The sequence below is a fragment of the Eretmochelys imbricata genome, chromosome 1 (assembly GCF_965152235.1).
Source record: "Eretmochelys imbricata isolate rEreImb1 chromosome 1, rEreImb1.hap1, whole genome shotgun sequence".
Taxonomy (NCBI): Eukaryota; Metazoa; Chordata; order Testudines; family Cheloniidae; genus Eretmochelys; species Eretmochelys imbricata.
The window spans coordinates 138,908,396-138,935,270 of NC_135572.1; the positions used below are offsets into that span (position 1 = coordinate 138,908,396).

The window sequence follows — 26,875 nt, forward strand, 5'->3', positions numbered from 1 at the left end:
AGCCTTTGTGATCTCCTGGCTTGTTAAAAAGCATGCCTAGTATCATATGACCTCCAGGCACTCTGAATACAATGTGCAAAATATCATAATAGGATCATGTTGGCGTGTGCCTGCAAGAGAATAAATATATCTTTGCAAGTAATTCCCACCAGCAATCTTGGAAATAGTACAGTACACTACTTAAACATTGGCTTAGGCACACAACACAAATACCATCAAGCTATAAGAAGACAGGCCCAGTTTGTGGGAACTTTAATTCCATGGTTAAACGGCACGTGGAGAAGCACAAGGCTGTGCATGGAAATACTATTGTAGACATCTATGCAGAAGTCCTGACAGATGGCATATTCACCTTGGCTAGTTGATTAACATTCATTTCCAATAGGCAACCAAATTACCTTTCTACACCCATCCAAGATAATTTTTGACACTGATTAACTTAAGTAACAACTACAAACAATTTATAAGTTATTATAGATGGTGCTGGTAGACTGGGACTCAGGAGCAGGGAAGATGAGAAACGGATTTGCTGGATAAGGAGATTGGGGCTGGGAGCTGGTGAGAAGAACTGGAAGCCAGGTGGCGGTGGGGGAGAGCAGGGGAGGGGAGATACACATTGATTTCAGACAAGGAGCTGGGAGAATGGGAGAAAACTTGGAACCAGTAGAAAGGGGAAAACAGGGAGAGAAGCTCTGACAAGGGGGAAAACTGGGACTGGCTAGCTACAGACATGGATACAAGGAGCCAGTGAGAGGAGACACTGGGGTAAGGAGCTTTGGAGGGAGTAGGAAGATAACTGAGATTGGATGAGGAGCCAAAGGAGGGAGACTAGGATAGGGAACCAGTGCAGGGGGAGATTGGGCAGAGACAGATTGGATGAGGAGCCTGGCAGGGGAGACCAGGGCTGGCTGTGCAAGGAGACTGGGAGTGAGATAAGACACCTGAGGAGTAGAGAGCAGGAGTGAATAGGCAAGGAGAATGGGACTGGGACAAGGAGCCAGGATTATGGAAGAAGCAGAACCCAGACAGGTTAGAGAGGATGGGACAGAAAGGTTCTCATTTGGTGGGGGAATGGGAAAAGTCTGTGTTAACTAGAGCACATTCCCCTCCAGAACCTGGAGTGGAACACAAGATTCTTGAGTCTCATCATTCCACAGCTGTCAGCAAGTACCTATGAAACCCACAGGCAAAGTGTGTGTGTCTCTTCCCTCTTTAGTGCTGGTCCACATAGCAGTAGTAGGGTATAATCCTCTATCAGTTACTCAAGTACTGTAACAATGAGCACTATACAAAAGCCCATGGGAAAATTAATAATCCTACCTTCAGGGCAGGGTTTGAATCATATGTGGTACATAAGGCATGGGGCTGTATCTTGAACTCTGAGAAAACAAAATATTGAATTAAGTGAGCACTGTCCACCCTGCAGCTCATTAAATGAGTACTGATGGAGATACGAGTCCTGCAGAAGAAACACTATGTGATATGTAGTTACATGTAGTTAAGGACTGTATTATAATGCATCTGCACAAGGGTGAGAAATGAAGGTTGCACAAGCAACTTTAATAGCTTCTGAGAGCTTGACTTTTCATCCTTAATAATGTTATTTGAAGGTACCTTTGTGTGTGTATAATTTTTTACATCCAGACACATACACATTTACTTTCCTGGAACTGAAGCTAGGACCCTGATGACTATAAGTTACCCATTCTGTAATAAAAGCAAGAGTCATGACTTTTACGCTCTTGAGAGCGTTCAATATAAGTGAAAAATAGAACAAACAAAAGCATCTGTTGGAATTAATCACCAGAAATTTTCCAGCCACACTTTAAACAATACATCACTATTACTTCAGCTCTTGTGGGTCTTTTCAAATCTAATTCCAAACATTGTTGTAAATCAACTAAGACAAAATCAGTCCTCTTATACGATAATAATGGAATATTCCTGAGAACAAAACAAATGTGCAGAAGTGCCTAGAAAAACATATTAAGTCATCATGAGAAAAGAGTTGTGGCTAAAATTTATTAATCTTATTGCCCTTGCAATAGATTTGCTGGCTATCACTGGTCTCCCAGGCATGATCTAATAGTATGTGGCCATTATTCTACTGCTGAATGAATTCATTACTCACTCCCTCTGTGAGCCTTTAGGAGAATACTTTACTAATCAGCATAACTCCCCATGAGTTTGGGAAAACATATAGGAGTGCATTTGACTGTGTGTGCTATCATCCCTTTGGTCCAGTTGGGCAAAAGTAGAACTTACTGCGTTCGGTTTACTGTAACTTTTGTCATTTTTCATCTAAGAATGTTAGTACCTTGAATGTCCATTGTCTTCAACAGGCTTTGGGGCTGTACCTTGAACGCTGAGAAAACAAAATATTGAATCTGACCTAATTTAGCCCACTTGTTGCCCACTACTTGTATCCCGCAGCTTAGTGCCATCTGAGTTTATGCCAAGCATTGATTTAGTCCAAGCTTCATGCCCCTAAGCTACTACCTACCAATTGCCATAATTCAGGCCAGATAACTGTAGAAGGAAAGAGCAGGATTGCCCAGATGCTGAATTCTGGAATAATCTTACAAAGCATTGGGTTGTGAAGGCTGTAATCATCGCCAGAGACATATCCCTGTACCTGTAGCTGAGTAGAGTAATTCAGGGTCTGATTCTACAACACTTACCACAGGATTCCCCCCTCAGATGTATATTTGCATTGCTACTAATAGGGCCACATATCTGAGCTTGGGCTACTCAGGTGAGTAGGGAGGCTGTTCTGGTACCTATGTTCCTCCAGCTGTGAGCCTGAAAGCTGAAAAACAGCCAAACATGCACAAAATTAAACAAAGAAAAACTCAAATGGGTTATAAATCTAATATACGTGTTCTTTAAAAAATATATATATTTGCGTTAAATTGCAAGGTTGTGACTAAAAATGGCAGGACAAGAGAACAGAATGATCAGGGGAAGTGCTCTGAGTTCCTTAGGCCAACAGTAATTATTAGGGGATAACTATCTTTCAGTTACACCCACGAACAAGTTGGCCACAACATTTACTAACAAACGAATTCCATTATGCAGCATTCTATCGCCAGGTGTGCGGAGGCTGTGACCAGCTAAAAGTTGGAAAGCAGAGAGCAATCCAGCCAGACGTCTCTCCATAGACGCTAATAAGCATTTTGGTTAGTTCTCTAGCGGCACACTTGTTGAGAAATGCATTCGCAACATTTACACATCACCCCTTGTGAGCTTGTCTTTCCATGTTGGTGTAAAAGGAGTTCTGAAACATTTAGACACCCCCTTCACATGTAGGGCTTTAATTTCTTCCTCACAGAGGTAGTCAAAAAAAATGGGAAAGCTACGTCTGTGACCCAACCCATCACAATGCCTCCACTCCCATCTTGCTGAGCTAGACACACGAACTGGCTCCAGCACAGACCAAGAAGTTGGGCCACGCCCCCCTTCAGTTCACAGAAACTAAGATTCACCTAGCCCAGGGGCTTCTCAGTTAACAGGGACTTTCCCAGCACCCAGTATTCAGTCTTTCTGGGAGCCTGAACCCCCAATGAATCTGTTTTACTCTGTATAAAGCTTATACAGGATAAAAAACTTAAATTCTCCACCCTCTATAACACTGATCGAGAGATATGCACAGCTCTTTGCTCCCCCAGGTATTAGTCACTTCCTCTGGATTCAGTAAGAAGCAAAAGTGATTTTATTAAGTATAAAAAGTAGGATTTAAGTGGTTCCAAGTAATAACAGACAGAACAAAGTAAGTTACCAAACAAAATAAAACAAAACACGCAAGTCTAAGCCTAATACAGTAGGAAACTGAATACGGGTAAATCTCACACTCAGAGATGTTCCAATAAGCTTCTTTCACAAACTAGACTCCTTCCTAGTCTGGGTCCAATCCTTTTCAGACCAAAGTTGTAGTTTATGACCTGGGTCCAGCAATCACTCACACCTCTGTAGGTACAGATCTTTGTTCCAGTTTCTTTCAGACATCTCTTTGGGGTGGAGAGGCCATCTCTTGAGCCAGCTGAAGACCAAATGGAGAGGCTTTCAGGGCCTTTTATATTCTCTGTCTTGTGGGTGGCAACCCCTTTGTTCTTCCGTGCAAAATCACAGCAACAAGATGGAGTTTTTAGCCACCTGGACAAGTCACATGTCCATGAATGATTCAGCTTTTTGCAGGCCGATGCCATTGTTTACATGTTAGTTTGAACATTCTCAGAAAAGCTCAGATGTGGATTGGCATCTTCCAAAGTCCATTGTTAGTTAAGTACTCCCAATTACTTGAATAACCCCTTCACACTGTGGTGACCAAATCTGCTTTATGTGCTTCCTACAGCAAACACTTTCAATCAAGCATAGAGCCAACGCTCATAACTTCAGATCTAAAAACGATACATGCACACAAATAGGATGAATAGATTCAGTAGATCATAACCTTTGCAAAGATATGTCACATGGCATATCTAGCATAAAGCCTATGCCAGTTATGCTATAGTTACACTCATAAGCATATTTCCATAAACAAACGGAGTGCAACGTCACAACGTCAATCTGCTCCGGGCACTGGGTGTCCCCCTTTTTGTGGGCAGCCTCCTAACTGATCCGTATGTCGCAGGAGACACACAGTGTGCCGGTAGCAATGCCACCGGCTCCCTCCGCTTCCAAAGCTGCCACTGTGGTGTCAGGCACGGTGAAGGAGCTAGCTCAGTTTCAGGCAGGTCGTCTGACAGGGACAGAAGAGGGACCATTCCTTCCCTACATCCTCCTTAGGCAACAACGACAGATAACAGGTTTGGCTCGTAACTCCCCACATGGGAAGAAGTTCCATCCAGGGAAAGGTGCAGGCAGATCAAATTATGCATGTGCATCCCATTGACAAACTTCCACTCACCCAGGTGTAGGTGTATGGCCCTCAGTGGGAAAACTTTGTAACAATAGTTTTAAATTACTTTGACTATCCTTGCTCTGGGTTAGTGTGCTATGGAGTTGTTGCCAATCATGGATCTGACATACTACAGCAATTAGTGTTAAATAACGATCAAGCAGAACACTATCCCTGAGAGTATTCAACAATTACTTGTTACGCCAACCACAAGAAACTGTTCAAACTGCCTAATAAGGCGGCAGTTAGTACATTCCACTATGCATCCCGCTGCCCAGACTATCTCTGGTGCTGAAATCCTCTTCCTTGTTTTCATTGTCTCTTACCTTGACTACTTCAGCATGCTTCTTTATGGCTTCCTCTGGCTCCAGCTCACCCGAACCCAGGATGTGTATGTCAGCACTAAGCCAAAAGTTCCAAAAATGTTGACAAAAAAACTACCTAAAAATTGCAGAAAGATTCAGCATTTTCCAACCAGCCCTACTGCATCTTGCCACTGCCAGCCTTCCCATGCTTCCATCCTCAAACAACGCTCATTCATGCTAGGATCCAGTTCAAAACCCCACTCTCCTGGTTTTCAAATCACGCCTGTGACAGGGCGCTGAGCAGAAACTGCTTAGCCAGCCCTCTGTCACTCCAGCTCCAATTAAGGGAGGTGAACTGGAGCTGGTTAGACCACCTGGCCCTGATTGGGGAAGCAGAGAAAGCTGCTGCCTAATTAGATTGGGGCTGTATAAAAGCCTCAGCAGAAGGAAGCCGGAGGGGGAGCAAGAAGAAAGGGAAAAGACAGGGAATGGAAGCGGGAAGGTAGCTCCTCCCTCCCGCGGGTGGTAAAGGGCTACCTGTGTGGAGAAAAGGTGGTGGGACCACAACCTGTAAATAAACTACACCAGTGGTTACTGAACCCAGGGTCTCTGAGTGACTTTATTAGCCCAACGGGGCAGGCGCCAAGAGGGCCCTGCAGCATCCTGTTACAACTCCCCGAATTTTGCTCCAACTTTTTCTGTGTGTCATATACAGCACTGAACACACTAGCATCTCTTAAAACCATCAAAACAGATGATCATACCAACCAGCCCCATGGGTCTCATTTCTCTGTTCCTTCTAGTACCAGTCTCCTCTGTCATTTTAGCCAATTTCACAACTGATGGTGTCAGAGAGGCTTCTTCCTGAAATACCTGTTCATACCAATTCCCTCCAGAGGGCAGAGCTTGACAGTGAAATGGGAATAATCTGCTCTTCAACATGATCCAATGAAAGATGGCAAGTGGAACTGGTGCTAGTAGTAAGATATTTAAGTAGCCACTAGCTCTTTAACCTCAAACTCTAGAAATACTAGAGGAGTTTCAACCCTAAAGCACTGACTTCCTTATGCCTAAGGTCTCAGACTACTTCAGCTTAAGACTATTTTACCAACCACACTTATGCTTCCTTTTCTTTCACTGCCAACCCCAGCCTGCATTAAGAACTGGATTTTCCAAAGAGCTCCGCACCCAGCATCCCCCTGGTGACACTTATAACCAGAGTTTCACGGTGTACTAAGCTCTTTTGAAAACCTTGACCCATATGCAAGCAGCATACAGTTGGCCTCTTAACAGACATATTATAATGAGAGTTAGAGAGATAGCTTGATGAAATCCTATACTGAGAGACTTCTGTATCTTCCAGACAATAAAGACACTAGAACATCCATTCAATATTGTTTTCACTAAGGACGGCAATTAATATGTATCATTTAGAATGATTATTCTACTGTCCCTCCCCACACAAGTCAGAATTGGTGTGATAAGCAGCATGCTGAAGAAAGCCACATAACACAACAAAACAACATTTTTGCAGTACGAATAATCTTACGGGCAAATTATTAGTCTTAGCAACATAAGACTATTTTAAGGCTCATTCTTAACTAAGGTAATAGTGTAATTTGGCCTGCATGGGAGTGTTTTATAAATAGTAGATATAGCACTAATGGTCCAACTGTCAAATGTGCCCCATTTCCTCAAATAAAATGCCCAGATCTGTAATTAGGCAATTAAAAGGGACCTCTCTCTATGCTAACATGCCAAATGGAAATTGAAAATAAGGTTGTTTATGTTATTTTGAAGCACTGTACTAGAATTTTTTGCAGCATTACAGTCAATGGACAGAAGCCATTTATCTATCTTGCCTAATTAGATTATAAACTGTTTGAGGCAGGGACTGAGTCATGTCTGTACAGTGCCTAATGCAGAAGGTGTCAGGGCTGGGGTATGGGCAGTCTAGCCTAGGGGTTAGTATCTGGTAGAGGCCAAGATTCCCAATTACCGGGAATCAGGCCAGGTTGGAACACCAGGAGAGCAGAATTGAAAGACAAACTGGAGGGTCAAGATCAAGAATCAGGATCAGAAAGCAGGAACAGCTAAACACTAAACCAGCAGTCCATAGCAGAGTGAAGTCCACTTGTACAGACACCGTCCTGATTCTGAGTGGGGATCTTGGGTGCTATAAAATATTAATAATCAAAAACCAACCAGCATTGTTACGTCTGATCCAGTTCAGCGTCAGACTTTTGAGTTTCTCTAGCAAGAGTTTTCCATATATCATCATGCTTCCAATTCAACTCTTATCCAAAGCCAGAAGATGTTTTGTTTTAAAGCCACACATCTAAAATCCACTAAATTTAGCTGAAAATTATCAGCTTTCTGGAAAAAGTTCTTTGTTCAAAGTTCGATACAGAACATGCTGATCATCTAATGGACTGTTGATATCATTATACACAGGTAGTGAGGTTGTATTACTCACATATATTCTTTTAAGTACATTGCAAGAAAGGATAAAAGCAATCATTGTCTGAAGTACCCATTATTCATTTTTGTAGTTCTGAACAACAAGTCCCAATTAATTTACAGATATTGCTGGAAGAGATAATTATTTATGTTCCTTTTTGTTGCTTCTTCATCCAGCTATGCTTGTGAGCAAAATAAATCGATCACAAGCTGATCTCATGTTGCTGGGAGTTGAGAATTCTCAGTATTATTATTTATTCCTTGTTTAGCACTGAAAATTTACAAGAAAGAAGATTAAACTTAATGTTGCAATAAAGCCAGATGCATGGGGCTAACTCTAGGCTTCCACACCCACAGTGTCTAAAGGGAGGTAATGAAAATGCTTTCTTATAGATTCTTGCATCTACACTATGCTGCTCCCTTGAAAGCACAGACATTTGATATTCATCCAGGACATATCACTTGGGACTAGCAAAAATAATAAAACAATGGGACATACAGTACATTTGTTCATTAGACATATTTCCCACTTAAACAGAAGAGAATGTATTAATATAGAGTCCCCCGATTTTTACTTTCTCTATTCCCACTATGTTTTCACAAGACATGGTATTAAATAAACTTATTCTTTGCCAGAAGTATCAGAACTATGTATCTGGTTATGCTAATAAGCCACAGAGGGCCCTCCTGCCATCAGGATCTTTTGTTCTCATTCTTTTTATCAAGAATGAATAAATAATGATACTTAGATCCTTTACAGCACTTTTCATCAGTAGATCTAAAAGTGTTTTACTTACGAGGTCAGCAGCATTATCCCCATTTTACAGATGGGGAAACAGAGGCACAGGGAGGTGACCCAGCAGGGCAAAGCCAGGAATAGAACCTATGTCTCCCAGTCCAATGTTCTGTCCACCAGGCAGCACTGCTCTGAAGAAAAACTGGAGTATGCCCTGGGTGAAATCCTGCCCCCAGTAGAGTCAATGGCAAAAGTTTCATTGACTGTAACAGGGCCAGGATTTCTCCCATTGACTTTAAAGGGACATAAAGGGCTCAGCATCTGACAGGACTGGACAAAAATTCTGTAGCAAGGCGGTCATAAATATAAAGGGAAGGGTAAACACCTTTAAAATCCCTCCTGGCCAGAGGAAAAATCCTTTCACCTGTAAAGGGTTAAGAAGCTAGGATAACCTCGCTGGCACCGGACCAAAATGACCAATGAGGAGACAAGATACTTTCAAAAGCTGGGAGGAGGGAGAAGAACAAAGGGTCTGTGTCTGTCTGTGTGATGCTTTTGCCGGGGACAGAACAGGAATGGAGTCTTAGAACTTTTAGTAAGTAATCTAGCTAGATATGCGTTAGATTATGATTTCTTTAAATGGCTGAGAAAATTAAGCTGAGCTGAATAGAATCAGAATATTCCTGTCTGTGTGTCTTTTTTGTAACTTAAGGTTGTGCATAGAGGGATACTCTATGTTTTGAATCTAATTACCCTGCATGGTATTTCCCATCCTGATTTTACAGAGGTGATTCTTTTTTTACTTGTTACTTCTATTAAAAGTCTTCTTGTAAGAAAACTGAAGGCTTTTTCATTGTTCTAAGATCCAAGGGTTTGGGTCTGTGTTCACCTATGCAAATTGATGAGGATTTTTACCAAACCTTCCCCAGGAAATGGGGTGCAAGGTTTTGGGGAGGATTTTGGGGGGGAAAGACGTTTCCAAACAACGTTTTCCCAATAAACCCAGATAAAACATTTGGTGGTGGCAGTGGAAGTCCAAGGGCAAAGGGTAAAATAAATAAATAGTTTGTACCTTGGGGAAGTTTTAACCTAAGCTGGTAAAAGTAAGCTTGGGGGGGGTTTCATGCAGGTCCCCACATCTGTACCCTAGAGTTCAGAGCGGGGAAGGAACCTTGACAAAGGCAGATTGAGGTTAGATATTAGGAAAAACTTTCTAACTATAAGGGTAGTTAAACTCTGGAATAGGCTTCCAAAGGAGATCATGGAATCCCCATCACTGAAGGTTTTAAGAACAGGTTCAACAAACATATGTCAGGGATGATCTAGGTTTACTTGGTCCTGCCTTAGCACAGCAGGCTGGACTAGATGCTTCAACCAGGTATTAAAGTTCAGTAAAATGCTGGACTGAACCCCATGGAGCTTCCCTGCAACTGTTTGAAAGGAAATGCTTTGCAAAGAAGTTGCAGGAGCTGCCTGATCCCTAATGGAGTGTGTGTGCTAATTTGAGCAGGGAGGGGGAATCTAAACCAGCTAGCTCAATATATCTTGACACTCACTTGGGGAATCTCTGGGCTGATATCGCTTGACCCTCCATTCTCTCAGCAAATGCTGTAAAAAGCTTTGAGAAGTCCTGAAGGTTTTGATCCCTGGCAAATAAAAAGCTGGCGCCCTGATAACATCTAAGGCATGCGGCCCAGTGTCTCTTTGATTACATTATATATGATTTATTGAAGAATGTTGGTAAATGAATCATTTGATTCAAATGGAAATCTGTTACTATTTTAGGTAAGGACTTTGAATGGGTCCTGCATGATACCTTATCCCTATGGAACACAATAAACGGAGGCCCTGCCACAAAAGCCAGTATTTCTCCAATTCTTCTTGCTGTTGTAATTGCTACCAAAAGGGAAGTTTTCATAGATCAGTGCAATGGGGATCAGGTTGCCAGGGGTACAAATGAGGGCTCTCATTAAACCTGCCAAAACTTCAGTAAGGTCCCAGGAGGGGGAGGTTTTCCTATTGTCAGAAAAACATGAATAAGACTGTTAAGGAATTAAATCATAGTTGGGTGAGGAAAAACTCAATGGGAGGGTGAGATGAGCAAATGACTGCAAGATGCACTCCAACTGAGCCAACAGACAGTCCCAAGTTTTTTAGCAAGAACTAGTAGTCCAAGATGGGAGGGAGCTGAGAGTCAACAGGTCGCAACTGTCATTCACACCAATTCCTGAATCTCTTCCAGTTCTCAGCATAAATTAGTGAGGTAAAATCTTTCCTGCTCTCCATGTTGTGCTGCCTTGAGCAAGCCAAAGATTTTCCAAGGTGAAAGCTGTTCAGGAATGAATGAGCTGTTCAGGCATGAATGTTATTTTGAGCAATGGTACCTTCCACCCTCATCCTCCCACCACGCCGCTGAGTATACAGGGAAGGTTCATGCAGGTGAGGCCAAGGAAAGAGCCCTTGCTAAAAGAACTGGCCTGCCACAGGGAAGCAAGACAGGGGCCTGGCAGATCTACAGGGTGCCTGTTATAAATAAGAAAAATAAAATCTGGTGCAAACTGGCTTCTTAAAAAAAGCAAATTTAAACATCTGTGGGAAGTAATTGAATCTGCATGCCTGTCACCAGCGTCTGCAGGCACCATCTCCTCTATCCTGTCCAGGATTGTGAGCTGAAGAACCAAACTCAGCTGGATGCCATTGAAGCTGAGACAGGTGTCAGAATCCCTACCAATCTAAAACACACAGACAACTGGCCAGAGGACACAACAGAACCAAACTACTAACACAGAGATCCTCCCCACTGGCTGGGGAGCAGCTGCCGAGCCACGCGGGGAGTCTGTTTCAGCCCAACAGCAGAAGTAGCTTTGTACCGCACCAGTGCGCCCTTGCTGTGGGGAGCCAGAGGGGAACTGGGCAATCCATATGGAGGCAGTTTCTCTGGCCCCACTCTGCCTCTGCTGCACAGGAAACTCTCAAAGTTGGGCTTTACATTCCATGGGGGAGAAAGGAGACACATCCCTTCACAGCTCCCCAAAATCCAGCCTGTGAACACACAAAAACCCACACCAATTTCATTGCCAGGGGAAATGGCTCAGTCGCAGAGATGGGAGCCGGATTTGCCCCTTAGTACAAGAATCACTTTCCCTGGCTGTCCTGAGTCCTGACCATCTCAGGCTTGATGATAACCACAGATAAAATTAACCAGCATATACTTATGCAATCCAGGAATTAATCATTCATCTTCAGAAGTCATAGAACCATAGTGTTAGAAGGAAGCACAAGGATATCTAACCCCCACTAAGATACAGGATTCGTTGTGTTTAAACTATCCAAGACAGATGATTATCCAGCCTCCTTTTGAAAACCTCCAGTAAAGGAGTTCCTACAATAACCTTGGCTGTTCCATTGTCCTACTGTTCTGACAGTTAGGAAGTTTTTCCTGAGATTTAATCTAAATCTGTTATGTTGTAGCTTGAACCCATTGCCTCTTGTCCTGCCCTCTGTGGCAAGAGAGAACAATTTTTCTCCATCTTTTTTATGGCATGCACCAATGAATGCCCTACTCTATAAATACAGAATTTGGCACAGCCTATAATGAACCAGCGGGGAAAATGACTGGACAGAAGAAGTGATGCAGCAAGCATCATCTATTAAGAGAAAACATCTCTCCAAAAACCTCATCTCATAGCCCAGTACACCAAAGGGAATGTTAGTCCTACTGCTGAAAAATGAAGGTAGGCCATCTGCTTACTTGAAGGTACCTGATGGGTTTGAGGACAGACCTGCCAGCAGCCCATAGATAATTAGAAGAGCAATCTAGCTAGTTAAGACCAAGAAGGGGAAATGAGGCCAGCTATCCATCCCTTGAAAACATTGGCACTCAAACCCCAAAACATGTACTTTGGTTCTCAGTGTAGAATCCACAATGTTCAAATGAGCAGCAGACCTATCTCATGATCACTCAGACTAAAGAGGCGACTGAACCGTTTTAACGGCTAAGTTACTTCTAGACGGCATGGGCCGAATGCAGGAATTATCGGATGAGGTTCTAGGAGTTGTGGTACACAGGTGGTCACACTAGACAATCACCTTCAAATGATGAAAAGATTCAGTCTGGGTATGAATCAAGTTTTAGGCCAAGATTTGAGTCAGTTCTCATGTTATCCAAACCATTTTGCTGTAATCGCCCTTCCAGTGCAGCCCATTCAGGTACAAATGGCAGAAATCTAACCTTACACTTGAACTCCTGCAGCTCCGAATGCGGTTTACAATGCAGGCAGGACTATTTTTCTAGGATGTGATTCCAAAGGTGTGACAGGATGTAAGCAGCGGCCTCGTAAGGCAATCAATCTGCCGCACAGTACTGAGAACGTATTCTGAGATAAAGCACCGTGTGTACAAACAAAACTGAAAAGCACAAAATACAAAGGCATGCGGCAAGGCAGCTTGCTCAACAAATTTTATTCCATCAGAAAGTTCCCCCAGGCTAGGCAAAGTTTTGCCATTAGATCCTGCAGCATTTGAGCCATTTTAACAGAGCCATTTAAACAATCATTAGTGCAGTTTGTGGTTCACTCCTTATGTAAGTATGCAATGCTTTAATCTTAAGAAACCAGACAGTGCTTATATCAGAGATGATCCACTTGTGCAAGATAAGGAACAGCAGTGTTGGATTAATTCTTCCATCAATGGGAGAGTTTTGGGCTGTGTTGGAGGAGCTATATAAAAATTAATTGGTATTAAAAAAAATTGCATTAAAACTAATGATATAGACTCAGTAAAGAGACTGAAAATTCAGTACCCTTTGAATTACTACTGACAATTAACTTCAAAAGGAGGGAATAGTCGAGTTTGTTTCAGATAAGTGATAGATATTTGTGAAGACAGCCTCTGAATAATTATAAAGGAATTACCCCAGTCCCTTGCATATAATGTAGATTCTTTTTATTTCCTCATTCTTCACTGAGAGTCCCCAGACATGTCATAGAAGATGGTGGGCAAGGGTTCTTCCTATGCTGCCAGCCTGTGCCTGTGCTTCCCTCTGCTATTAAGGGAAGGTCTGAGAGGCTGTTTGTGCTGCCACCTAGCAAGGTGATGCAGTGACCCCTGTAAACAAGGAGTGGGATGGAGAAGCTGATTGGAGCCTAGGCGAGGCTAGAGCTGAGCCCAGGGGAAGGGTTAGTGTTGGAAGAGAAGACGGACACTTGTGGGGAAAGGACTGTGCCTAGTGAGACTGGGATGGAAGATTGGCTACATTTGTTTGAACTGGGCTGCTATTCTGGAAGCAGGGAGCTTTTATGTGACTTAGTCACTTCAGTAACTGAACTGCGCTGATGGCACGAGACTCCTCAGAGATGAGGGGTAACTGAGGCAACAGATGGGCCCACACTCAGATCGGGTCAGTCTAGTTACACCAGGGTTCTCATCATGTTTGTCATAGCACTGACCATATCGTAATGGAGAGAGTGTTTTGTTCATGCCTCCTCTCCCATCTGTGATCTGATAATATCCCTGGGCAACTACAGCAATTGCTTCCACATGAAAGTTATGTTAGGAAGGTATATGTTCCTCTTCTTTCTGCCCCAGCACAGGATTCCCTGCTGCTTGACTCTCCTGACCCCGACTCCATACCTCCATCCTATTGGCCCCTAACTTTCCTGTTCCTCTGGATGTACTGCCCCGGCTGCCTCACTCCCTTCTCTGACCTTTTGCTTCCTCTCCTCCTTTCATATGGAAACTGCCTCACTCCCTTCTCTGACCTTTTGCTTCCTCTCCTCCTTTCATATGGAAACAGCCACCCGTGGAGACAGCCTGCCTCCACCTCCTCATTTCAAGCTGCTTTTCAAACCTCAGATTTCTTCTTTGCAGTTAAAAGCCTGGACACTTAGAAGGAGATTCATCAGCATAGGACCATAGACCACAGTTTGGGAACCTCTGTACTAACTATATCCAGAAGTCATTCCTATTCAGTGCCACACTCTTGATGGAGCAAATCCTGCTTTGACTTACTGTATATCCAGTACAACCCCTATTGGCTTCAGGCATGTTGCACAAGGTGTAAGTCAGTGCAGGATTTGACCCACTCTTGTCTACACAGAGAAGTGCTCTCTAGCAATGAGCAGTAAGACTAGCAAAGCAGCTCTTAGCACCTGATCCAAATCCCACTGATTTCAATGGGAGTCTTTCCAGGAACTGCAGCAGGCTTGGATTAACCCCTCAGTCTCCAGGCAAACTCACCTTTTTGCCACTCTATCAGTTATCATGCTCAGCCTGTTCCCAGGAATTACACTAGCCCAAAGAGGTTACATCTCCAGGCTGCAGGTTTCAGAGTAGCAGCCCTGTTAGTCTGTATTCGCAAAAAGTGATGAAGTGAGCTGTAGCTCACGAAAGCTCATGCTCAAATAAATTGGTTAGTCTCTAAGGTGCCACAAGTCCTCCTTTTCTTTTTATCTCCAGGCTGGTAAATGAACTAAGGCTATGTCTGCACTGTAAACAGAGGTGTGAATGCAGAACTTGTAGACATGGGAGTTAGCTTTGATCTAGCTAGTGCGATCACCATAGTAGTGAAGCCACAGAAGCACGGGCTTCCATGCAGGCTAGCTGCCTGAGGTCCTACGTAGCTTGTACAGTCTGCTGCTTCACTGTTATTCGTACCTGAGCTAGCTTGGGTATGTCTGTGTACAGCAATCGCACCCCCTGATTGTGGTATAGGCCTCTCCTAAGTGCTGTATGTAAACAAGGGGTAAAAATCGTGGCTTCAGGGAAGTTATGGCACAACTCTCATCTACTTCAGTGGAACTAGGATTTCACTAAAGGCTTTCTTATATCTAACAAGAACATTCTAATTCTTTATCAATTCACAGCCATTCTGGGTTGGCTGCTGCATACATTCCATTTGTGTTTGCTTGACCTGCCAGATTGGTAAACTAGCAACTTAACCCAGTTCCACTGTAATAGCATTCAAAACAGTTACAGAAGAAAAAAAAAAATGGGCCCCTCTTATTGTTCAGATTTTGTCAGTTGTTTCCCTTATCTAAAAGCTTGTTTTATTGCCCTTCACTGTGTATTCTTTCTTATGGCAGAGGTACTGGATGCTACATCAAATTCTCTGGCTTGCTTTAACTTTATGAGACCAGCTGTGAAATCAGATATTTCCAAGAGAAATACATGCCCAGGGGATGACGGCACAAGGTGCTGACTATCTTCAAACTTCAACTGACTTCAGTAGGAACTGAGGAGCTTAGCAACTCTCTGGAGGCATTTGGCAACATGCAGAACAGGCCCTAAAGGCATGTGTCACCTTTCAAGTTATTACAGTGTGTCTTTTACATGTGAAGTGTTTTAGATCATAAAGTTGGACAGGAAATAGTTCAGACCTGCTTGTAAAGATATAATAGCAATGCAACCAAGTAACAAATGGCTAGTAAATGCTTACATGGCCAAGTTAAACAAGACACAGCTTAGCTCATTAGCTTGCCAGCTCCCCACTTCACAGCTGCCCTCTATATGAAGCCAAAGAGAACAAGTTGGAAAGAGCAAGGCTTTAGAGTTTAGTAAATAATGAAAGAGACAGAAAGGGGATTTTGTTAAGATTTTGAATTATGACAAATACATTAAACAAATTGCTTTGCTTCACAGTAACCCCATCCAAGAGCCCAAGTTATCTTTTATTCTGACATACACCCCAAAACTCAAATCAGGTAAGCAACCATCTATAAGTTTGGTTGTGTGTTTCTTTCTTTGTAGACTGTCTTCTCTGTCTTGCCACAGTGATAATTAAATGTTTCCCTGAAAGTATTGAATAGGAACATAAAAATGTAAATAAAATAAATTCTCCTTCGCCCTCTTGGAATGGGATGGTCAGTACCCATTGAAGATTGAAGATACGGCAATAGAGCATTTCATAAATAATGACTCACCTTTCCTCTCAAAGGGATAGACTGTTATGCTATACAAAGCACACAGGATCTTTTAGAAGAGAGAAGGCAAATATGCCATATTTATTGAAAATACAACAGTTAGCATATGCTTTTCAGTCACACACACACACACAGTCCTGCCAATTGATGATTTTATAGTTACCAGTCTGGATCGATCTAGTGGCCAACCAGATTGGTCGCAGAGGGGAGCCAGGCTTTGTTGGTCACGATCCGATGCTCCTGGAGTAGTGGCAAGACGAACCCAAAATCCCATGGCAAAGCACTCTGTTCTTATAGTTCTTTTTCTCTGTTGAAGTCTATGGATTTTGCTGTGTCAGATTGTGATAGGTTACTCCTTAATTGGTGTATCTTTTGATGTAAGTATTCCAAAACACCTCCAAGAGGGTTATCTTGTCCTGTTTCCGATTTAATCAATTGTCCTGTCTTTAGGGGTGCCAGCCTGCACCTCAGGGTTATCAATTTGCCCTTCCTTCATTATGGATGTGCGTTGATGATTTTCTGGTGTCGTTAAGTCTCTTTACTCCTTTTTCCTTGACTATCTGGCTACAACAATAGCCTTCACACCTTATCTTTTCCTGATGCATACATTCCTCATTCACGCAAACAGTCTTTTTACAGAGACCTTTGAGAATACAAACAGTGTCAGGATCTTGTATTGTGTCTATGTTAATGAGATTCAAAATAAACTGTCTTACTTACCAACCCTTAAAAACAATTAAATGTATATTTAACTAGAGTGCCTAATTTGTAATACATATAGGAAGCCATATCAGACATTATAACTTATCCTAAAAGGAAAGGGTGACCATAATAAGTTATAAGGATTGTTCTGGTCTGTCCCTCCCTGCCTTATCAGTACAGACAGTCTGTCAGATACAGTGGCAGTCTGTCAGATGCATTCCTACAAATGTCCCAGAGGGTCATTCCTTTCTGCTATTCAAAAAGGGTGGCTGGTAAAATGAAATCAAGACATGCATTAGTAACTCTATTCTTATAATACAATTATAAAATCCTGCTCCTACAAGACTGCGCAATGTGTAAAGGCTGAAGAGTCAATATTCTTCTGACTCAAAGCCTCTTTGTTTGTGGCAGTTCATGGATCAGTCTGGTGTACAATTTGAATTCTCACATGTATGTTTCCCTTCTCTTTCCTTGGGGAAAGATAGAGATATGCCTGTCATCTGGCAGTAGCAATTACATTTAGTTTGAAAGTACTGATGGGTGTGAGCTCATGACCCAAAGGAGATGGATGAGGTAGAGGTAACATACAGCAATTTCAAATACTGGACAGTCAGAAATTGGATTTTTTTTTTAAAATGACATAGACTTTCTGACAATAGCAGGGAATAAGTGTTAAAGAAAATGTCTTGTGGATATATCTTGATACGAATTGGACCCAAGGGATTTAACTGTTTGCATTAGTCCATGCTGTAATATATTAATCTCTTCAAATATCACACTAGGTAGAAGAGAATAGCTAGAATAAGGTTAAATACAATTTAGCAGGGAGCACTTAATTCTTGTATGCAATATGCACTTGCATAGCAATGAGATGAATATTTATAAAATGCTCAAACATGTGGTAGGTGTCTCACTGAATACATAAGAGAAATGGCCCTTGCCTGAAGAACTTATCCACTTTCAGACATTATGTACAAGTGCCTATGAAGCAAAAGGCACGGTCGGATCTCCATCACTGACAATTTTTAAATCAAGATTAGATGTTCTTCTAAAAGATAAGCTCTAGCAATTATTCTGGGGAAGTTCCCTGGCCTGTGTTACACAGGAGGTCAGACTTGATGATCACAACAATCCCTTCTGGCCTTACTATCTATGAGGCTAGGGAAGAAGGGAGGACAAGGGTTACAGTAAGTGTGTGTAATGATGCAGGACTCACCTCTGCAGCACCTCCTGCTGTCTGTCTGGGAATTAGCTCATTTTCCAGCTCCAGAGCACCCTCTGCAGGCCAGTGTCATCATGGCTGGCCCATGTCCCTTCCAGACCCTGGTGCCCCTTTGTCTGGGGGTTCTTCCCCAGCAGTATCCCCTCAGTCTCTGGGTCTCCCCTCCCTAGGGAACCCCCAACCCCATAATCCCACCTTGCCTCAGTGCCTACTGCCAATCATCATTTAGCCCCCCACTCACTGGGGCCAACTGCAGCCTGTAATGGCCACTCATCATTGGCAAGGGGAGAGGGAATAGGATCTGCTGCCTCTGCCTATCTCTGAGCTTCCCCTTTACAGCCCCAGCACCTGGTTTAGGCTCCACACAAGGCCCTGCAGCCTGGGAGGTTGTCAGGCTGGAGCTCCCCAGCCCCTCTTGCCTTTCCCCCAGTGCTGCCCTAACTCAGGTTCCTGCTCAGCTTCCAGGCAGCCAGGTCCTTCCCTCTCAAAAGCTAGAGAGAGAGTGTCAACCAGTGTCTGCCTAGCAGCCTTTTTATAGGGCCAACTGAGGCCTGATTGGGGCTGCTTCCCCAATCAGCCTATTTGCTGCTTACCCCAGCTACAGCCCCCTTCAGGGCTGTTTTAACCCCATCAGGGCTGGAGCGGAGTGACCACCCCGCTACAGTAGGTTATTAGAGCATCTTCATGGTTTAAAGGGTTCCATTAAATTTACAGGCGACTGTGGATTGAGTGGGAGAGGTGAGATGGAAGAAGGCAGAGAATGTGGGCATAGGAGAGCATCAAGGGAAGGACAGGAAGACAGTAAGGAACGGTGGGCTTGGGACCAGCAAGGGGACGGAAGGGTAGAGATAAGGGTCAGGAATGTGAGCAGAGGTGGCATGTGCGGCAAGGAAAAGGAAATGGAGGTAACAGACACATGTTACATGAAGCGGATGGCAGCTATTTTAGTTTACAGTGTTGGAACCTGGAATCCTGAAGTGAATGAGGAAGGACAGGGCCTCTATGATGAGGACGGGGTGTGCAGACCTGCCTCAAACCTTGCAGTGCTGATGTGTGAAAAGCAGGTGAAGTGAGGCAATGTGGGGGGTGAGGAGGCTTATCAGTCCCTGGAGAAGTGGATCCAGCACATGGGACCTTGGTTTCAGGGTGGTTCTGCATGAAAGAATGACATCAGCAGGCCAGTTAAATTGGAAGAGGCTGCTGCTGAACACCATGAAGCACACCTACCTGCTCTCTGGCCCTTTCCCAGGGAGTAGGGTTCTTTAAAAGTCACCCTTGGACGTGTCCTCCTGCTGCTGCTTGTGACAAGGGAGGGGTTCCTCATGGATATTGTGGGGCAGACCTCCAGGATCCAATGTCCTGGGGGCAGCTCCCCAACACAGTCTGGAGGGGGAGAGGACACGGTAAGCGAGCTGAGTGATCAAGCTGCTATTCTGAACTCTGTCACTAGCTTCCTTAACTTTTAAAAAAAAAAAATAAATCACAACTCCTCTGTGCCTTAGGTATTCTACCAAGTTTCTGAGTGGGGAAACTAGCTCCTGGGGTACTCTCATAAGTCATTTTTTTATGAATATGTTTATAGATTAACAGGAGATGGCTGCATTGATAGACAATATTGCATTCAGGCAGACTGTACATATTGCCTATCTTAATGCTTTCATGAGACACAAACAACATATGCTATATTCTGGACAAATTACAACACAGTGTATAAACATTTTCATATAACATAATTTAATGTATTTGAAAATACATTTTAAAGTTATAGACATTCTTAAACGTCCAACATGTTCTAGATCACAGAGACATATAGTAATATCAACTTTGACAATACCTGTTATTTCCAAGGCAAACATCTGCAAACCACCCCAAAACAATGACATATTAGAAGCTTATTTCATCATCATGGTTTCTCTTAATGAACAGAAACTGGGGCTTTCTAAAGCAATTTTTAAAAAGCTCATACTTACAAATTAAATATTACTAAGTTATTTAAAAAGCAAATCACTTTTTTTAGATGACTGTCCAGGCACAGGATACCACTTGCCAGTGTGCCTGGGTAAAAAATAATCTTTTAATTTATAAAATTAAAATGTGACGCTTGAGGACCTCATTTCAGACATTTGGGCTACGCTAGCTTTAGGGTGCTGATCCACACTATGGGCCAGATCCTTGGATGGTCACACAACTGGTGGAATCTGGTCCTAACTGGCCCTTGGCAGACTCACTACGGAATCATCTGTTGCCCTTGTGCTGCTCAGATAGTAGGCAAGGTAGGATGTGGCCAAGATACCCCTAAAAGACACTGATTACTGGCTGCAGTTTCAGTAGTTCTGGGTGTTTGCATCTGTCATAAGTTAGAATAGTCCATTGGCTGCTCTAATGGGGCACAAGGGGACCAGCTCTGTACAGAGTGGCCCCTGGATCAGAGGAGTGTGAATATGAGTTTTAATCCATCTTTGTACCCATTTCCTGGACATATGCTATGTGCAATTCAGCTGGATCCCAGGATCTGCCCCTCTTAAATTCTGTGCATTTATGTTTTGTTTACAGCTGACTAGATTACATTTTATTGTGTACCCATGTGTTTAAATACTCTTAGGCATCTAATAAATTCAAGCCTTCTACTATCCCATTTAGAATTTAGTAGGCTAGCATTATGTTCAGTATTATCAGCTTTTCAAAAATATTACTGTTCAGGTGAAAGCAAGAAGCAGACAAATTTTAGCAGCTGTATGGTGACACTGCATTTGAAGAGGCAAAATGAAAAGGCATGCATATTCAGCATCGGTTATTAAACTCCGTGAAGACTACAATAGACCAACATAACGCCTTGTTCATGTTAACCGCAAAGGATTAAACATTTATTCAATAATCTTAACACTGAAATGATTCTCCACTGCTCACATATAAGATCAACTTTGTTTTTTAGTTCATTCCCACCTTTGAGCACACAGACAGCACACACACAAAAATACATTTTACTGTTCTAAGGCAAAAGCATTTTTCCCTGTGTTTCATTTTATTTAAAAAACAACCCCAAATCTTCGTGCAAATAAAGATTGCTACAGATAAAGAACTATGGCAGATTCACCTGAGATCATTCAGAAATCATAGGACAAGACCAATTATTGTGACTGACAGCTAACATTTGATGGTCCTTTGTCTCATTTTTAAACAAACAGCAATTATCTGGAGAAAATATCATGTGGAAAATGTCAACTGGAAAACAATTCACATCTATAGCAGGGAGGGAAATGCTTTTGTGAGGAAGTTAAGTTTCTGGAATAGCTTTAAAGTCTATATCATATGCTATTTATATCATATATGGAAAAATAAGACTGTACAAAAATGGTGCAACCAATTAATGTGAATTTCCTTCCATTCGATTTTGTTTTGTCTTTCTAAAAAAAAAGAAGCAAGATATTAGTGTGTGTACAAGCCTTCTCTGCATATCCATTTAACATTTTTGTAGCTGGCAATCCCGTAATGTCCGTGTACCCAGTGGAACTGATGATGGACGTAAAAATAATTTTACAATAGAAACTGCAAGTTTACTTAGATTCAGCAGAGTGCTAACAAACCAAAGCAAATATAGTCTCCATGTGCATCCACCCTTGATTAGTGGAAATCATGCCCCTCTTAAAATCTTAATATTGTAATGAAGATAACTGAGGTGATGATCACTTTTGTAATTTGATTATGCCTATAAGTAAAGCTGTGTGCTATTTGCTCATCTAGTGTAATTCTACAATGTAATTAGTACCTACTGGTGAGAAATCAAAATAGAAATGTAGATTCTTCAGTCTGAAACTCTGTTGGCAAAGTAGCTTAAAGCATCACAGAAATACATTAATGCAAGCAATTTGCATCTGAAGAGTCACAATTCTGTAACTAGATTAATGGCATGTTCGGATTTGCCATCATGCACTCTGTTGGGAAACCCATAGTCAAAGCTAAAGCAGATCTCATAAAGTCAGTTATAGACACACACAGTGTCACAGTGTTGCTTTTGCAGCCCAGGCAGTCGGCGGGGTGAGACGTGTTTTATTTCTTTACTGACTTGTTTAAGCTGCTCATCACCGTCGTATTTGAGATCCTCATACAGATTAATCCTCCTTAGCCATGTGAGGTAGGGAATTATCATTATCCCTATTTTACAGCTGGGGAACTGAGGTATAGCAAGATGAAGGGTGGGATTCACAAGGGGGTTTAGGCACCTGCCCTGAGTTAGGTGCCCAAGCTCCCTATACAATGCATGGTGGACACTGGCACCTAAGAATAGAATTAACAAAAGCCATCATACTGAGCAGGGAGTTTTCTAAGATAGCCAAAAAGGGACAGGTTTTATACCACTGGTTAGAGCACACGCCTAGCACAGGGGAAACCCAGGTTCAATCCCCCCTCCCCTGCCTAATGTGGCAAAAGGATTTGAACATGGATCTTCTACCTCCCAGGAAAGAGCCCTAGCTACTGAGCACTAGGACATTTAGGATCAGGACTCTCTCAATCTCTCCCAGTGATGCTGTCCCACTGTGTATAAATACTTAAATATGCACTGAGCCAAAGACAGAGTCAGAATAACCATAGCCCGGTGATTATATAGACCACCCACTTGGGAGGTGGGACACCCAGGTTTCAGTCTGCCTATGCCAATGACTATTTAATTATTTAAACACAGTGGAACAGTTTCAACAGGAGAGCTGGAGAAACAGCTATGCAGGCATATGCCATAGTCCCTTGGCTAAGGCAGTCCTCTAAGAGGTAGGCGACGCAAGTTCAAATCCTTTCTCCACCTCAGGAAGAAGTGGGAATTGAACCTGTGTAAGTGCTTTAACTACTGGACTAAAAGTTGTAAGAGAGAGGGACACTCTACCACCTCCTCCTGTTTTGGGTGTGTTTATTTGTGCTCCAAGCACACTACCCGCTCATGCTCTGCAGGCAAGACAGAAGAAGTTCATTAATCTTTATGGGGCTTAAGTGTGAGTTAGGTGCCAAGCAGTGTCAGGACTTACACCACTCTAGACACGTTCAACTGCTGAAATTTAGGCACCTGGAGGACTTTCACAGTTGGAAACTTAGGCACAAGGGACTTTAGGTACCTACAAGGTTAGGCAACAGCTAAGCAAGGGCTTTGTGGATTGCAATGGTGTCTAAATATTGGACTTAGGCACCTAATTCTACCTTGTGAATCCCACCCAAAGTGACTTGCTCAAGAGCACAGAAGAAATATGTGGTTGAGCTAAGAACAGAACTCACATTTCCTGAGCCTCAGTCTACCTTATTTATATGCAGCCTTAATCACCAATGTGGCACAGCAGTCAGCAGTTATGCCATGCAAATGGAGAGGATTAAATTGGGGAAATGGAAACCTAAAATGAACTGCATACAACGGTACTGAAGAACACTGCGCCATGGTTCGGAATGAAGGGATGAATGAGATTATCACACTGGCTATGATCTAGAAGGTCTTGTGTGCAGGTTAAGTCTCAATGGTTAAAGTAAGATTGCAGTTCAGTCCATGACTTAGCCAAGGTCAGGTGCCTCAAGGGAAATAAACGTTCAGATAGTTGTGGAGACCATTACTGTTATTGTTAAAGAAGCAAACAACTAGAAGTAACAGGACTTTAGCAAGAGTATACAAGCAAACAAACCGCCAATTTAAAAATATTAGCTTGCTAAATTCACATCCCTACACTGGCTGAACACCGAGATTTATCATGAAGTGTCTACACTGTCCTAAGGCTGAGTGTCCATCTCTGGAAGAAATATGACAACAGAAAATAAAACACAAAGAAATGGTTCAAAGAGGGGCAAAAACCAAATCAGGTCAACACAGTGGAATCAAACTCATTTTGAATTGCATGCTAAAGTAACAAACAAGTAAAGAAAACAATATTTGGAAAGATTACAAAAGAATAATTATAAAGCATAGCTTTTCAAACACTATCAGAACTTGGTTTTGTCAAGCACCTTTCACACAAACTGCACCCAAAACACACTGCAGACTTTAATAATACAATTAAAAAGTTAAACAACAAAAGGGGAGAGAAATTAAATGCTGCAGGCAAGGGAGAAAAGACAAGTTTTCAGAGGGGATTTGGAGTGAGAGGGAGACCCAAGATAACTTTGTCTCTTGGAGTAAGTCAAGAAGAAATAAAGGTTGTAAAGAAGCATCAAAAGGGCCCTGTTCACCTCAGTAGCATTCTCCAATTCTCTGCTCTCATGCAGGAGGTTCAGCTTGTTTCTGAATCAGGAGGTTCTTTTTCTGGGGAACTGTCATCACTGAGGTCACTGTAGCTATCACTAGCAAAAAAGAATAGATTGTGTGAGTGGTGTAGAAGAAACAATTGCTTCATCTGAAGCCCTCCAACCCCAATGACCCACACTAAGGTGCTGCTTTCTCAGGAAAGACGTAAGCACAGGCTTGACTGTACTGCCATTGTAACATGGTTTCCTTAATAGGAATGGACTTAAGCGTCTGCTTAAGTGCTTTTCTAAACTGAGTTCTAAGTAACTGATGAGAACCAGTACTCCATACTGACAGTATATTATTCTTCTGTTTGGTTACTATGTCTTAACACTTAACAGCTTGATGCTGAAGAGTGCTGAGTGACTGCAAGCACCACTGATGTCACTGAGAGTAGCAAGTTCTCAACATAAGATTAGAAAAGGAATGTTCTAATTTACAATAGAGAAGAAGGAGTTTAAATTGAGAAAAATTTAAAGTAGAGTGAGTTGGGAATTTTCCATCGAAGGATTTACCAACAAAAAATGCCCTTTTCAAAAAACACATGTTCCAGGAGGAAATTTCAATATAGCCAGAAAAATCTGATTTTCTGTCGGGCATATCAAAATGATGGCTTCCCAGCTGTCTCCTAGAAGACTCTTCTGCCTATAGGCAGAAAGTCAAATTGACAAAAGCCTTCCAAAAGGACTGCCACGGCTGAGAGCCCGGAACCTGCCTTTCTGGATCTCAGGGCTCCCTGCCTTCACCCCAAGCACCAGAGAGGCAAAGAGCTCAGGCACTCAGCCTTCCTGCCTCCTCCTAGATCTGGAGCTCTCTGCCTCCAGAAATAGGGGAAGGCTAAGGGTATGTCCACACAGCAAAAAAGGTCAGTGAGCCTCACAGTCCAGGTCAACTGACTCAGGCTTGCAGGGCTCATGCTAAGGGCTAAAAATAGTAGAGTAGATTGCTTGGGGTGGAGCCCGAGCTCTCCGACCCTCCCCTCATGTGGGGTCTCAGGGTACTGCAGTTTTATGGCCTTGCAGCCCAAGTCCAGCGAGCTTGAGTCAGCTGCCCCAGGCCAGCCATGGCCATGCTGTGAGTCTTTTATCGCAGTCTGGACATATTTTTCATGTGAAGGAATTTCCATTTTCTAGCCAGCTCTAATTAAAGGCCCACTTTTATTTATTTAACTTGACCAAAAAACTTAATTTATATTTAAATTAAAATCCTGCTATTTCAAAATCACATCAGAACAAGATCCTTACCAATGCACTACTAACATCCTAACAGCTTCCCCCTTCATCTCCTGTTTCCTATAAATACATTGTTTTATACAGGAGAGAAACTAGTGTGCTAGTGATCATTTTATCAGTGAACAGAACAAGGAAATGGTGAAGAATGTAAAGCAGCACAGTGATCAGCTGAAGGAACTTCAAACAGGCCACAGCGGTCTTGATCAGACAGACTGCACGTTCTTCAGAAGAGTTCAGCTGAACAGCTCCTTGCACAGCCTATGGCAGTGGATGTGTATCTGGGTTGGCGAGCTCTTGGGCTCAATCACAGCTCTTCTGCATGCCCAAATTAAACCTGTTCAGAAGATAACACTCCAGGTGGATCCCTGGCACTCTCCTCCAGTGTATCCCCCAGCTGTTTTACCTCCCTGTGATCACAGGGGTGCTGTGAAAACCAGGGAGTTGGTAGCCCCCTTTGACAGCTACTGAGCTGGTGAACTGACTGGCAGCCTAGTTGGAAGGGAGATGATATACTGCAGTTCAGATAATTTAGAAAAGTCATTAAACTGCACTAAATTATGCTTGGGCTCAATGCAGTTTGCCTAGGGTGCTGGATTTGACCTTAATCTCATCTTGTTCATGTTATATATATTACCTAACTAAAACACAAAAATTGTAGAAGAGTAGAATAGGGTATATGACAGCAAAGTTGTCTTATTTAATTTCAGACTTTCACTGCTAGGGGAAATCTGCAACAACGTAACTCATTATGTCCCCAGAGGAGAGAGGAGCCTATGGCAGCATAGCCCCCTAGTGCAGACACAGACTATAGTGTCAGAATGAGGGTTTTTTGCTGAGGTAGAGACACTGCCTCCCCGAATGATATTAGCTATGCCAACAGAAGCATTCTTCTTTCAACATAGCTGCAGCTACATTGTGGGTTTTGTCAGCATAGCTCTGTCGCTTGGGGTTGTGTTTTTTTCATATTCTTGAGAGATACAGCTACACCTTTATATGTTTTAAGTGTAGACCAAGCCTCAGTTGCTTTCACATTTACTAAGGGTATGTCTATACTTGCAGAGTTTTTGCACTGTAAGTTTCACCAGTGATAGAGAATTGGTGAAAGTAAAGAGCTAGTTTGTGTACACGCTTAATTCCTCAGGTGTCAGAGAG

The 26,875-nt window shown here is 42.7% G+C and overlaps 1 protein-coding gene across 1 annotated transcript in view; it reads right to left on the reverse strand.

The window, feature by feature from the left end:
• Nucleotides 1-19,954: 19,954 nt before the first annotated feature.
• The window catches only part of CTPS2 (CTP synthase 2), a 145,576-nt gene continuing 138,655 nt past the window's right edge, over nucleotides 19,955-26,875 (reverse strand). The window contains exons 20-21 of the mRNA XM_077816266.1: nucleotides 24,437-24,547; nucleotides 19,955-21,645 (exon numbers count right to left, since the gene is read on the reverse strand). Of these exons, the coding sequence (XP_077672392.1) occupies nucleotides 24,478-24,547 (70 nt within the window). The 3' untranslated portion in view covers nucleotides 19,955-21,645; nucleotides 24,437-24,477. The remainder of the gene's footprint in view (nucleotides 21,646-24,436; nucleotides 24,548-26,875) is intronic.